General features: G+C 39.0%; 1 protein-coding gene across 2 annotated transcripts in view; it reads left to right on the top strand.

Moving 5' to 3' along the window:
• The window catches only part of MOCOS (molybdenum cofactor sulfurase), a 208,837-nt gene that overhangs the window by 182,812 nt on the left and 11,816 nt on the right, over positions 1 to 14,209 (top strand). For both annotated transcript variants that reach the window (XM_085052270.1, XM_085052271.1), the window contains 4 exons: positions 3,779 to 3,860; positions 8,006 to 8,130; positions 8,721 to 8,826; positions 12,669 to 12,795. In XM_085052270.1, coding sequence (XP_084908396.1) covers positions 3,779 to 3,860; positions 8,006 to 8,130; positions 8,721 to 8,826; positions 12,669 to 12,795 — 440 coding nt within the window. The remainder of the gene's footprint in view (positions 1 to 3,778; positions 3,861 to 8,005; positions 8,131 to 8,720; positions 8,827 to 12,668; positions 12,796 to 14,209) is intronic.

The raw sequence follows: 14,209 nt of genomic DNA, 5'->3' as shown, positions 1-14,209 counted from the left end.
GATAAATCTGTAGGAAGTTGTTCCAATATTTATTTTGTTTTCTTTCCTCTTACCTGCAGTCTAAATGCATTACTTGTTTGTTGGTGTTAAATTCTTCATTTTTTTTCTTTTATCCCTTCACAAACATGAGTTAGTGTTATATCTCCCACTTAAATCATTTCACGGCAGACAAATTTAATTTAATAAGTTGATTCTTTCCTTGCAAATCCCATGTTAGTCCCTGCTGGTTTTGTCACCACTCTCGCCAGCCTGTCCATAGTTGGCTGCAAATGTAGGACTGAAGCTGCATGCGGCATGTGAGTTTGGAGCAGTGATCCATGTGGTGAGGAGCTGTGGAGCTGAGTTGAGCCAGGCTGGCTGTTCTGCGGCTCAGAAGCTTCACTGGCCTGTGTTGGTGGCTGATGTAATTTCAGATCTGCAGCTCTTGGCCTGCTGACTAACAGCCACCTCCAGGTCTCTTCCAGTTTTGCTCCTTCACGAGTTATTCTCACATGGAATGCCACCCACCCAAACTACCTTTCCTCAGCCACAGCAGCATGCATCTTTCCAAGATGAGTTTAATTTCCTGCATCTCTCCTCCCCCTGCCGTCACAGTTCCTGTGCTGAGTTTCTCCGTTCTCTCCATTTCTACAATCCCCTTGCTCCAGTGAATGTGCAAACCCAGTGGCTTCCAGCTGTCTGGTGACAACTGCAGTCCAGCCAGCTGCCTCCCTTGTGCTGCTCTGCTGTAACCACTGTGTTTTCTCTGCCAGTTTCGCTGCTATCTGCGCTTTTCTCACTGTGAGAGCAGGCTGGGGCACAGATCTCTGCCCGGAGCATGCTTTGCTGGCTCCAGGTGCCTCTTTCCAAAAGAGAGAGCCTAAGGCAACTGTGCTGCTGGAATAGGTGCCTCTGGTAAGTGCCTAAAGCCCAGTGGGGTGAACCCCATGGAGCTGAAGTACATAGCATTTTTTAAGAGCATCTTGCTGTTACACTATTAGATTGTGGTGAAGACTTTATCTGTGCCACTTTTAAAATGTAATGAGTTTGTTCACTCTTCCCCTCCAGGCACACGCTTTCCTCTCCCTCTAGAACTTTTCATTAGTGGAAAATTTGTTTATGGCTATTTTATTTCAATGTGGCTTCATATTCTCTGTCCAAGAAAAAATTGTCAGCGTGATTTAGCGTGACAGTAACTACTTTAACACCTTTTGCTGGATTCTCTATGTGCTGAGACACCCTTTCAGGGTTGCTCTTTAACCCCTGCAAGTTGGGTGTCTCCATAGCCCATTCAGCCTCCAGCTGTGGATGTGCAGCACCTGCTGCCTGACAGACCCAGCTGTGTGATCCTGTCGCCACTGTGGGTAGCAAGATGGCAGAGTGGCGCTCTACACTGCCCAAAGTGCCTGAAGGCTTAGGATCTTTCCCTGGCATGCCTGCAAAATCAGTTGGCTTGCATGGCAGCTGGGGAACTCCAGGTATTTCCTGGATCCCTGACGAAGGGGTTAAGTGAGAGCAGAGGGAGAGAAAGAGCTTGTGCCTACTCTCTCACTGACTGTGCTTTTCTTCAACAGAGGGAGTGAGATTTTAATTTTGAGAAACTGCATTGATTAATTTTGTCAGAATTGTTTTCTTAGGCTGAGTGTTAACAGGCATTTCCTATTTTGTTTAAGAGTGCAACAAAGCCTTGCTATCACAGAACCTACACTGAGAAAATCAGTGTACCTAACTCTAAATCAGCCCCCATGGAGAAAAACAACTTCTTGTACCTTGACTGAAGTTATTAGTGCTTTGCCTCCCAGTAACTTAAAGGTGTGCAAGAGCAAGTGTCTTTATTTCCAGAAATCCTATTACTTGAGTGAGAATCAAGGGAAATCGCCTTCTCCTCCTCCATCCGATACATGGGGGCACAGATTACATTGCACTTGCTCCTGACCTACACAAATGTGTAGCCAAACAGAATTTGGCTGAGAATATATTTCTGGAAAAGACTAATTTCTCTCTTTCCATTTTAGCTAACAATCACCATTACACTGGCAAGTTGGGCATTAGTTTGCCACTGCACAGTGGGAGAAATTCTGAGTGTTGAGGAGGTACTTTAAAATATTGGAGTAGAAAGATGTTAGCAAAACTGAGCAGCTAATTGCACTTTATGGAGTTTATTGTGCCTTCAAATAGTATTGTGTTACTGCCAATAAAAATAATGGGAATTAAGTGCATACACTGATGAAAGAATATACATGAATAGTTTATATTTCAGTCTATTGAAATAACAGATCTCTAATTTTCGTCATTGACTGAAAATAGGAGCTATAACGGTAAGATTTTTTTTTATATTAATACTCTGAGCACATCTGTGAATTTTATTATCAAGCAAATGACCATGGAGAATGACAGCTTTTACATTTTAGTAACTGGCAATATTGTACTTTATTTTTTTGCCTTAAAGATAGAATAAAATTGTAATTAACAATGTTTAACTGACCTAAACATCACTGTAAAATGTGTAGTGTTCAATAAAAATGCAATACTCTTGCTGGTGTATTAAAGCAAGGCCTTTTCAAAGCCCTGAAATTCTACTTCAAGAAATTTTGCGAGTATGCCTTTCTTAGAAAGTATTTTAAAATATATAACTGTTAAGGGTGCCTGCAGGATGAAAAATTTCAAGCTCTTCCAGAAGGAATGATACTAATATTTATTTGTTTCAAAGTCTGAGAGCATTAGTTCTAGTTGATCAGATGATAACCTTGGCATATCTTCAGGTTGTTACAGGATAGTTTAAAGCATTTATTACATGTCTTATTTTCCTAAGTGAACCTAACTCTTTACCCTCTCTCTTCACTTACAAAGTATACTAACATTATTAACAAAAGAAGTGGAGCACTTACTATTTTATAAAATATACGTGAAACTGAGTTGACAGTCATGCTATAATGAATCTGAACTACATTCCATTTCTCCTTAGAAGAAAATAAACCAACTTGATTTCACCACATCAGTGTTGGTAGAGCTTGATTTTTATTTGTTTTACAGTATTATAAAGAGGAAGTAGTGAGTAATATCAAAATGTGTGGTTATAATGCTGGGAAATGGGGGGTCAGTGTCTTTGTTAGTATATGTTGCAGGGTAATGGAAAAGCTGGATTCATTGCAGCCACACAGTAAAACACTTTGTTCTTCATTTAGGATTATTGTTTTCAATTAACAGAAAGAAAAATAGTACAGCTTTTGGTTTTGGTTCTAGTAAACTACAGCACCATTTCCATCTCTCTGGCTCATTTTGTTCAAGATGAGAAAAATGTGGGAGAAATTGTTAAAATTGATCATTACCAGGGAATCTTCAGCTGGTTTAAACTTGGAGATCCCCCCCCGCCATCTTTCCTCTTTCAGATCACTCAATCCCTCTACTCCAAAAAAACTCATGACAGTCTTTAACATGTTCTCCTGATTTGTTAGAGAGACCACCCTTTCAACAGAAACCACGTCTGAGGCAATAATTCTGTGCTGGTTTTGTTGCCTGAGATAAACAGAGAAGGAAGTTACTCAAAGCTGAAATTGTATATTTCTTAGTATGATTTGAGTACCAAGGTCATTTGCAGCCTGTGTGCTTTGTTTTATCATTTGGAGCCACCTGCAGGCACAGAATATAATTCTAGCAAAAAGAAAAAGCTTTTTTTTTTTAATTTGCTGTTTGTGAAGCTGCTGTGATTGTGAACAGGAGCAAAAATAAGAACTTTTCATGACCCTCTGAGTCTTCATAAACTTTTAATTTAAATATGGCTTGCTCTCTGCCCATCTAGGCATGGACCCAATATCTGTGTCACTAGAAGAAAATACTGGAAAAGAGGCTGTGATCTGTGAGAGTAAAGTCTGTTCACACAGGTAAGTGAGAGAAGGCAGGTATTGAAGCTGAAAATCCCTGTAGTGACACTCAGGATGTAAACAGATGTGCACACAGACAGAATTCCTGGAAAAAATTACTTTTTGCACCAGGAGAGTGGTCCTATTTAAGTAAGTACGTAGGCATGCCCAGCATGTCTGATAGAAAACAGTAAACAGTTTTAAAAAATGAAAAAGGGGAGGAAGAATGATAAAATAAACTGACTTGGCACTCACTTGACTGAGTGAGATTTTGTTTTTTCATTTGCTCCAAGTATGAGAAAAGGAGAAGGTGTCCCCAGTTACTTCCAAATGCCAACTGGGGGTCTCAGCAGGACTTGAACTCAGCTCCATCATTCAGTAGTAATGATGCTGGCAACTTTGCCCATCTCATACTTCATGGATTTAAAATTGCTAGAACCTTCTAAAGTTATAAACAGCTTTCCATACTTACAACTCATTTTAATTTTGTTTTGACCACCCATGTTGTTCAGTGTCCCCTTAACAATCTTGGGATGACTGCAGGTGTGTAAGTTAAATAGTGTTAATTCTAATCAAGAGACATACCACTTCAGTGAATATAACATTATGAATAAATTTATTTCTTATCCGTGAACTTAAGTGTTTATCCATCATATTTTCTAAGAACTTCCCCCCTTCTCATTAAGTTTTCTGAGAGGCAGTGTGTCAAGTGACTTCCTAAAGTACATTTGCATTATCTACTATGCTTCTTTTCAATGAGTCTCTTGGTAAGTCCAACTAAAAGAGCCACTTAAAGATTTATGTCTTCCTTTAACCGAGGTATACTAATTCTTTGTAACCCTCTACATTTGCTTCTCTGAGCAACACATAAACAAACCAGCAGAAGACTTGGCAATTTCCCCATGGAGCCATGCAGAAAATTATCTTCTCCTTCTCTTCTACTAGCTATTCAGATGATAAAGAGGATCTTTTCCTCAGAAGTGTATTTTCCTCAGGTAGTGGAATTCACCCAAGACTCATTTGTTTTAACCATCTGTCCCACTTCCCTTAGTGTTGACTCATTCCTAGCCTCCCCATGGTAAGCCTGTCTATTACAGGCTATAAAATAGCCTGGGTTATCTTCACCTCTGAGTGCATAAAATTTGTTGTCATACTATTTATTGTAGCTTCTCTTTCATGTAACTGACTGTGTCATTTTTATTTTATCAAATTGGAAGTTTTCATGGAAAACTTCTCAGAGTTCTGAGAAGGAAGGAAAGGATAGAATTACTAGGAAAGGGGCTATGAAGGCAAATTGCACAGAGAGGACTATGGCTGGCAAATAAACAAGACAGGAAGCATGGCAGGATGAGTGAACAACATTGATGAGGCTCTGAAACTGCTCAGAGATCCAATAGTGACTGGTGCCAGTTTCCAGTGTTTCAGCAGAAGAGCCTTCAGGGCCGAAAATAATGAGAAAACAGTGCTTTGCAGTAAGACAGGAGGTGATTTGTGGTCTGGGGTCTTCTCTGCAAAGTGTCTAAGGTGAGCAGTGGGGCCAAAAGTCTTTGTTAAAAGGCTTTTATTCAAAAGAAACCCCTAGTGAAGGCACTTTCTATTTATTAATTCTGTGCTCTGATGTGGTTATTTCATCCAATTTTGTTGGCTTACTCTGAATTTAGACTGAGATACCTGAGGAAAGTACATGATGTCAAATCTGCAAGCAGTCATGTGAGGAAGTTTAATTTTGCAACAGCCACGATAGTTTAATGAGCCCAAATTTCCCTTCTGAAGCAATTCATCAGCGTTAGCCTTTATCTCAGCAGGGGTTGTCCATCAGCAGGTGCTGCTCACTTCAGAGGCATGTGGCTTTCTGGTGCAAGATCTAACAGTGGACAGATGAAAATAGAAGCTGATGTTGATAAGGTTATTGATGTTGTAGAAGACCCTAAATGCTCAAGGTTGCTGCTCTACTGAAATAGGCAGGGACACAGCCTCCTCTTTGACAGGCTGCAATATCAAAGAGATCGAGGGAAGTGTAGCAGTTGGTAGGAGACAAAGGTGTAGTTAAGAACAAGGTGAACTGAGCCCGTTGTGTGTATTAAATCCCTTGGGATCAATATTCAGACTTCTTCTGTCCTTGTTTCTTGTTCTGTAAATTACCCTGCTACAGGGACCAATTGTAATGCACTGAAGCTAAATGACATAATAGAAAGATGAGTGGGGAATTCAAGGCAAACAGCAAGTGAAATCAGAGAGAAATAGGCTCTCCTTTATAAATTGCCTGACATGTGCCAAATGAAATGTAATGCTGACAGATGTAAAGTTATACTCCACAAAAATAAACACAAGCAGAAAACAAGTAGAATTGAGCTACAACAGAATGACTTTGACTAAGACCTTGAGGAGATGATGGTACTTGCTCAGAAAATGGTCTGACAATAAGGGAAAGCAATTTGAAAACACAGGAGTCTTGGAATACAAAAACTACAGGGTGACATTTGATGAAATACCAAGAATGGTGTGAGTCTCTAACTCAGCCACTGTGACTCAAAGCAATAAGTATATAAAAAGAGGGCAAAATTTTGTTCCTGATTTATACAGTATTAATCTCCAACAGGCTGCTAGAGGCCATTGGCTCAGGAGAGATTTTTAACACCCCTAGTACCTCTGTGAAGGTGGAAGAAATATTGGAGGAATTTGTTTCACCTGTATTGTTATAATGGAAGATTCATGTGTTCTCATCAGCAGCCTTCTCCCTAACACAGCAATGGGCAAGGGCACAGTTCAGACTGTGAAATCTCACGTGGACACTTGCCATTTGGCCTCTTTCTTGACAGTGCCTGCATCTCATAACAGAACACCATTTCAGTTCTAGGGCATCACTGGTTTGATGCAGCTATGTTTGATCTCTGTCCAGTCTCAGAGTGGGGAGAGGGATGCAGAGCTGCACAATAACTCAAAATTCAGAACAAGTGTTGAAGAGATACCTGATCCTTGCAGGATTATAAAATCTTCTTGATTCTACCTGTGTAATCCAGTTGAACCCTACAGAGCACATTGTAAAGCCAAGCCCCTTCCTTTTAATCCTTGGGCTGAGCACTTTTTGCTGTGAGTAGCTGTTTTCTCATTTCACAAAGCAGATGGTTTCCATGCAGATCAACTTCTTTGGCTGGGTAGGACAGTAAGGTGAACATAGGAACACAGCTACTTCGCTTTCCCTGCTACAAGAATCCTCCCTAGATCAGTATAGGAATTCACATACCTCTTAAGTGCTTATGCAATTCTAAAGTTAGGTATCAGTCAAATCTCCTTTTGTAGTCAATAGAGAGTTGAACATTCCCACAGTGAGAGTAATCCCATCCTGAGGTCTAAGATAGATGGGAACTATTCACTTCTTTCCATTATCTGTGAGCAAAACCCAGACTACTGATTTAAACTAGATGCCTGGATTTTGGAAGACTGACATTATGTTTACTCAGGGCTGAGGAATCTAATGTCAAATAGGATTAATTACCAGTGGTCTGATCTGTGGCCTTCTTCGATGGAGAGAGGTGATCTCAAATTCCCTCTATGAAAGACTATATCCAGGTAAAGAAGACAATTCCATTGCCAGCTTTCATAACTCAATAGACATTTTACAAGTAATGGAAATCATCTTTAGAGAGATCCTTGGCCTCTGTTAGTGGAGCCATGTTTTAATGTGGAGTGTCTGTACTAATATGAATTCAATTAGGGAAGTAACATCATTGTACCTGAAGGGATCGTGAAAAATTACACATGGTGGATCAATCTTAAATTTAACTCAACTCATTCCTCTCTGTTTTAGTAAAAAGCACAGACTAGAGTGTGACTTTTTCCTAGTACTGTATTGTAATATTGTTACATGGGCTACCACTTACTGTACTTCAACCAGTGTCTTGAGCATTATAATTATTTAATCCTTTATTCCACACTTACTTCCTGTACAAAACTCAATTAGATCTTGTGAAAGTTGGCTTCAAGAGTAACAAAGTTGAGAAAATGGGTAGTTAGAGTCATGCAGAGCTTCACATCAGACACTCATCAGACAATACAGATTCTGTACTTTGTATTGAAGGAAGAAGAATAAACATCTTCACAATTTGACTTCTGTTTTGCAAATTGTTTGGGCAATCAAATTTAAACTCCCTCTTTTCTTGTAATAGGGTGAAAACGTATGACTGTGGAGAGAGAATTGCTGGCTGGCTCTCTACGTTTCTTGGTCGTCCATGTCGCTTGATAAGGCAAAGTTCAGACGCGAAAAGCAAGTCACATCAGAAAAATACAAAAGGTGTGTTGTCAGTCTTAAAAATATTTGTGATTCCTCTTGCAAACATCAGGCTCATGGACTTCATTCTCAGGATATAGCTACCCTGATAAAGGCTGAAAGATTCACCTAGTATTGATCTAGTAGTTATGTTTATACCCAAACTGACTTTTTGCTGCCTTTCTGCTTCTTAAATTTGTTGGGAAAACAGATACACCAGTATGGGACGAGTTAGCATCATGTTTATGATTTTGACTGGAAACTCAAAGACCATTTGGAAAAATGATAATGAAAAATCTAAGAATTTAAGCAGAGACTAAATTTCATTATAAAAATCATTGAAAGAGCATTGAAATGGAAAGAGCATAAAAAATGTATAGATATTGTTCTTGTAAATTGTTTTACAAATTAATTAAAATCTCAACCCTCTCTCAGTTTCTAAATGCATTGCATCATTATTAGTTACAAATTTCAGGGCATTTTTGGAGTATTTCTTTAGTGTCTGGAACCAAATGAATAAACTGGTAAGGAGGATGAGTAAGAGGTCAAAGGAAAGATGAGGTGAAAATACTGATTTTTAAGATCATTTTAGAATGTTGGATTGACTTTTTTAGGTCTGTCATCTGCTACAAACATCTCACTCTCTCTTGTGAATGAAGCACAATACCTCCTGATAAATGTAGCAAGCATTCTGCAGCTGAAAGAACACATTTCTGCAAGGTAAGATGTCTCCAAATGTTTCTTAGTGATCTTGGATTCCAGAATCTTGCCATAAGATGCCAATATAGGTGTTTTATGTGGAAATTTAGGGATAGTTACTTTTCAACATTCAACAAATACGTAGCTGCTAAACTGCTATACTTACTAATTATTTTATGATTTCTGAAAATTTGGATTAAATGCATGAGCATAATCTGCCTACCAATCATCTTTAGGAGAATCTAAGTGAAATATTTGTCCAAATGAATTGGTGGAAAGATATTATTGAGAACCAGCCAAATTCTGTTTGTTGGAAGAACAAGGATAAATAGTTTTTCTCAAAATAAATCATCTGGCAGGTAAAAATATAAAATCTTACTGCTGGCTGAACAATTTCTCTCCCATGGGAATGATTAAGATTTAGAGTAAATATGCACAACAGAAATACTTTTAAAGTACTTTCAGGACTGGAATAATTTTATTTCTTAATTTAATTTGGCTTTACTTATACAAAAGTGGGAGATAGAAACAGCAAGTGAAACAGCGAGTCAGCCCACTGTTTGCAGATAACAAACCCATTACCAACAGAATTTTTATATACTCACAATAGGAAATTGTTGTTTCTTGACAAGATCTAGGAAAGGTTTAAATTCCACAGAAAATCTTCCCTCAAGGTCTCCATTATAGCTGTGCATTCCACAGCCCCAGCATCTCTCTTTGCTGTCTCACAAAACTTCCCTCTTGCCTCTTCCTGGAATCATCTTCTCTCCTCTTGGTCACCCACCAAACATGTCCCTTGCGTTGACTGATTGAAGCATCACTGAGACCCCTGGAGCTTGCATTGTATGAGGGTTTTCCTTCTTTAGGAGAAGACAGTCGGGCAATTTTAGACTATCATGGGAAATATGTGTCGGAAAGGTTTGAATCAGTCCATCTCTCAGTGTTTTGACTATTCTCTCTCAGTGACAGTTAATACCTTCTTGAGAGGCTTGACTGGCTGGGTTACATCTCCTTGGGAGGACATTTCTTTGCAGACATCCCTTACTCAGGCTGGGCTTTTTCCATGGTGAGACTCAATGAGGAACCTCCCAGATAGGGCATTTGAGTGCAGAGATGAAGAGTAAGAAGCATCAAGTCAGGATGAAGGGGAACAGGGAACTTCAGTAAAATATTCAACATCAGGTGATCCACTGATTTTATACCTAATATCTACCAGCAAACTAGGCTTATAATCTCCCTTTCCTCAAAGGAAACTCCAGATGTGACAGGGGCTGCAGTGATGACTGAGAAACATCTTGCTTCCCACTGTGCAGCATGAGTTGGAAATGTCCTCCCTTCCATGCATTTTGCCATGCAGTGTCTTCTCTGGGTGCTGCAGAAATTAATTCAGATATCCTCATTCTACAATGTTACTAAAGCATGGTGTATGAACATGTTCCAAATACTGAACTATCCAATATACTTTCAAGAACTGCACATAGGGGTCCTTATTAAATATTGGAGGGTTTTTAGAAAGTATTACTTAGCTTCTTGGCATGTGGGTTTGTTTTTCTTTAATGGAAACCTGCTAAGTTTTATAAAACAATTTCACTTTTCAATTAAATTTTCATAATTTCACTTTGTATCTTCCATGAGTAAAAGCTAATCTTCCAGTCTGCACTTAGCCCTTGAGAGGTGATCTAAAACAGCAATGGCAATTCAATTGAAAATTGGAATGCAGCATATTGTTGGAGAGGTACATGTACATCAGTCTCTCTGGAATTTCCATTACACATCACCTCCATCAAAATCCTTATGGCCTGCCCTAATGCTCAAATGTTCTTGTTAAAAATATAACCCTAAAGAAATGAATATTCATTTTCAGGTTTGTCTGTTAAATATATGTTAAGAATTCTTCATCAGATTCCACTGCTGTGAAAATCCAAAGCACCTAGGCTGACTTTGGCACATTATACTGATTTTTAAAACAGATCCTTGTTGAGATTTGCAGGATGAAGGTACCTGTCACTCCATCCAACCAATGCATGTTTTGTGGGAGGAGAAATAATGGGAATTTGCTCAGATACACATTGTTAATTAATTATAAGCATTTCTGAGGGCTGGGGGAGGAGCAGGAGAGGTGAGGTATTCTGGCAGTAGCCTGAGCACGTTGAAGGCAGAGAGAAGCGCCGAGGCATTGCAGTCTTTGAGTTCAGCAGCAAGGGGGAGATGAGTAGAAGCTTGAAGTAATTCTCAGCAGCTGGCTCAGGACACTGCAGGCCCAGCTCTGAAGTTATTGGGGTTTTTGATGCCCCCACCAGTGCAGGCTGGGGTGGCAGGCACTTCTATTTGCAAAACACATTCAAAAGTAGAGGCTACACAGCACCCAAGCTCCAAGAGCCCACAGCAAAGCTAGGGAGCACAGCAGCATAACTGAACATACTCACAAGTAGCTGCTCTGTTCCTCCTTGTTTGCACGAGCACTGGCATTATCTATGCTTCCTGTTGGCTCTCATCTCCTGAACTCATTCCAAATTGTGTCCCAGCCATGGATTACCTGTGGGATAACCTGTAGCCTTGCAGCTTCCCATCCCACCTTGTGCCCCCAGGCTGCTGCAGCCCTTGTGAGCACTGGGGGCTTGGTGGAGCTGGGCTTCTGTGGTTTGACTGAAAGTCTGCACAGGCAGTTTATCCTTACACACTTTTGTCTGCTTCAGAAGATCATCCAGACTATTTTAAATAAAACCAAGCTCTTTTTTTTTTTTTCACCTAACAGGCCTCTTCTGCCAAGACTGCTTGATGTGAAGTTTTCCCTGTACTTTGATTTTGCATGTTTTTTTCTCTTTTTAACTAGGATACATTTTAAACTGTATGGCCTCACTTCTTTATTTTGGGGACAGAAACTTTTGTCTTCACTGCCTGCTGTTTCTTCATTGTCTTCACTCTTTCTGCCTCTGCTGTAGGATGTCATATCCCAAAGTTGTCAGAATAAAGTTGATGGAGTATCAAAAATTCTTCATGTCCTTAATAGCTAATGCAAAAAGAAGTGTTCTTCTCCACTAACAATGGCACTGAGAGAACCCTCCTGCAAATTTTTAGAGGTTTTTTTTTTTTCTGGTACTGTTCAAGTTCTCCTTTAGAAGAGTGAAGAATGACAACTCAAAGATGCAGCAAGATTTCTGATATTTGTATGCAGTCTGCTTCTCTTTCTGTCTCATATACATTCTCCACACTGACACAAATCTACACTCTGTCAGTTCAAATGCTTGTAAAGAGGGGGAGATATCACCACACAGAGATTAATTTTTTTTAAAACACCTATCGTTTGGTGCAATCTGCTGACTCCCAAAGGCAAATAATAATAATACGAGGGATATATTCTCTCATAAAATTATTTTACTGGCCTTTTTCACCTTCAGCAACTGCTGGTTTTGTCCCTTTGACATTGAAGCATGTGCAGAATAAATTTTTATTTGCCTTTGGTTCTAGAAGCTTCTATTTCTACTACATTTAACAAGTCAAATGATTACTGACTGAAAAGATCTTTTTATTTGTCACCATCAGCCTTACATATGATAACAAATTGGGAATTTGCATATGCATAGCTCACAATCACCTGTCTGCATGTTTTCATACCTGCAGTTCCAGGTTACACCACTGAAGAAGCCACCTAGAGGGTTATGTATTATAGTTGAAAGTTTACAAATTACAGTCAAATACCTTGTGCCATTTCTATAGCCTTTGTAATAAAACTTGGTCCAGTTTATTTTGGAGAAGCATTTGTTTAATGACATGAGCCACCAGATTATTACAGTACAAAGATCTAGTGCAAAACCAGTTAATAATTTTATTTTTTCTTTTTCTCTGGCAACTCTGTGAGACAGATTGAAGGAGCCACTGGAAATAGAGGAATTAATCCGACGTTTCCGTGCCAACATTGTCATCAGTGCACCAGAGTCCTTTGAAGAAGAAGAGTGGGCTGAGATTTCCATAGGTGCTCTGCAATTCCAGGTGTGAACTTTTCCCTCTTGTCCATGTCCAAGTCTATCACAAAGCATTTTGATTCCTGAAAACAAACCAATTTTTGCAAGAATGCTTTGACTAGAACATAGGCAGCACGGTTTGTGCAGGTGAAATTTATGAGGTCTGTAAAAAAAAAATAAAAATTAAATGGGATGTGTCCTGTAACAAACCTACCTCAATATAATTGAGAAGTTTTGACATATTTCTCCACACTTCAATTTCATAATTCATAACATTTCTTATCTTTGTCTATCTGAACCAAATAATAATCATGTTTTTTGAGGGAGAGTTTACAGCAAATATCTAGCCAGCACATCAGTAGAGAATACCTGTTGCTGTTAAGCACAGTAGTCCAAATGTAACCTTGGATTGCTGCACATCGAGCAACTGATTGCCAAAAGACTGGACATGAATACAAGTGAACACTGGTGGCCTCTGTTGTACACATTTTACCCTAATCTCCACTCAAGGAATGTCCCTAATTTTAGCCTAGTAGGGGTTTTTGGTATGCTGTACTTCATATCATAGCTAACAACATAATGTCTTTGGACTGTAAGGGATATGCTGAAAAGTCAGACTTTGTTTGCAAATACATTCTCTTAAGAAAAACTCTTAGCAAAGAATCTGTAGAAGCTACACGTGAAACGTAAGGGAATTATGCACACATGTATTACATGTTCTGTTCAATTTGTCTGGAAATATGAAGAGATATGAAATATGTATTTGAAGATGCTTTGCCTAGGATGTGAAAGTGGCTTATCCATTGTTTTCTTAGAGATATAATTAAGGTGCAAATAACAGAAATGCTGAGGTCAAATCTAGAAGCTGTGATAGACATCATTCCTGTTTTTTTCTGGTTAGCATGCTGTAAGAATTTTTTTTTTTTAGCAAGGGTGGAAAATATTACTTATCTGCTCTCTTCTTATGCATACTTTGATCAGTAAGCTGCAATATGAGTTACAGAAAATTGAGGAAAATCCCTATAAGTGAGAAATGAAGAACACAAAGGACAAAATCCTTGGTGTATAACTTGTGGGAGACTGGAGTAACACTGGGGAGCTCAGCTGAAACTCCTGTTAATAAGTTACTGTAAAGATACAAAATGAAAAGGCATTCCTGTTTCTGGCATTGACATACTTTAGGAAAACAAGGCAAAAATAGAAAGGCTTATGCAACTTGCATTGTCTTTTCCCATCTCTGCTAGGTTCTTCTTCAGATATTGATGTAGTAACAGTGGAAATTATGTTAATACTTCTTGATGCCACGAAAATGGTAGAAACTGTTGAACAAAGTAAAGCAAGGAAAAATATTTCCTTCTCTGTCATGTTGTTTTTTTTAATTAAAAAAACTAAAGCAGTGGAAAATGCTTTTCTAAAAAAAGTTGATGTGTGATGTTGATGAT

Source organism: Lichenostomus cassidix, chromosome 2 (genome assembly GCF_008360975.1).
Source record: "Lichenostomus cassidix isolate B80296 chromosome 2, HeHo_3.0, whole genome shotgun sequence".
NCBI classification, from domain to species: Eukaryota; Metazoa; Chordata; class Aves; order Passeriformes; family Meliphagidae; genus Lichenostomus; species Lichenostomus cassidix.
The sequence above is the reverse complement of the archived record's forward strand: the minus strand, read 5'-3'. Positions and strand labels throughout refer to the sequence as shown.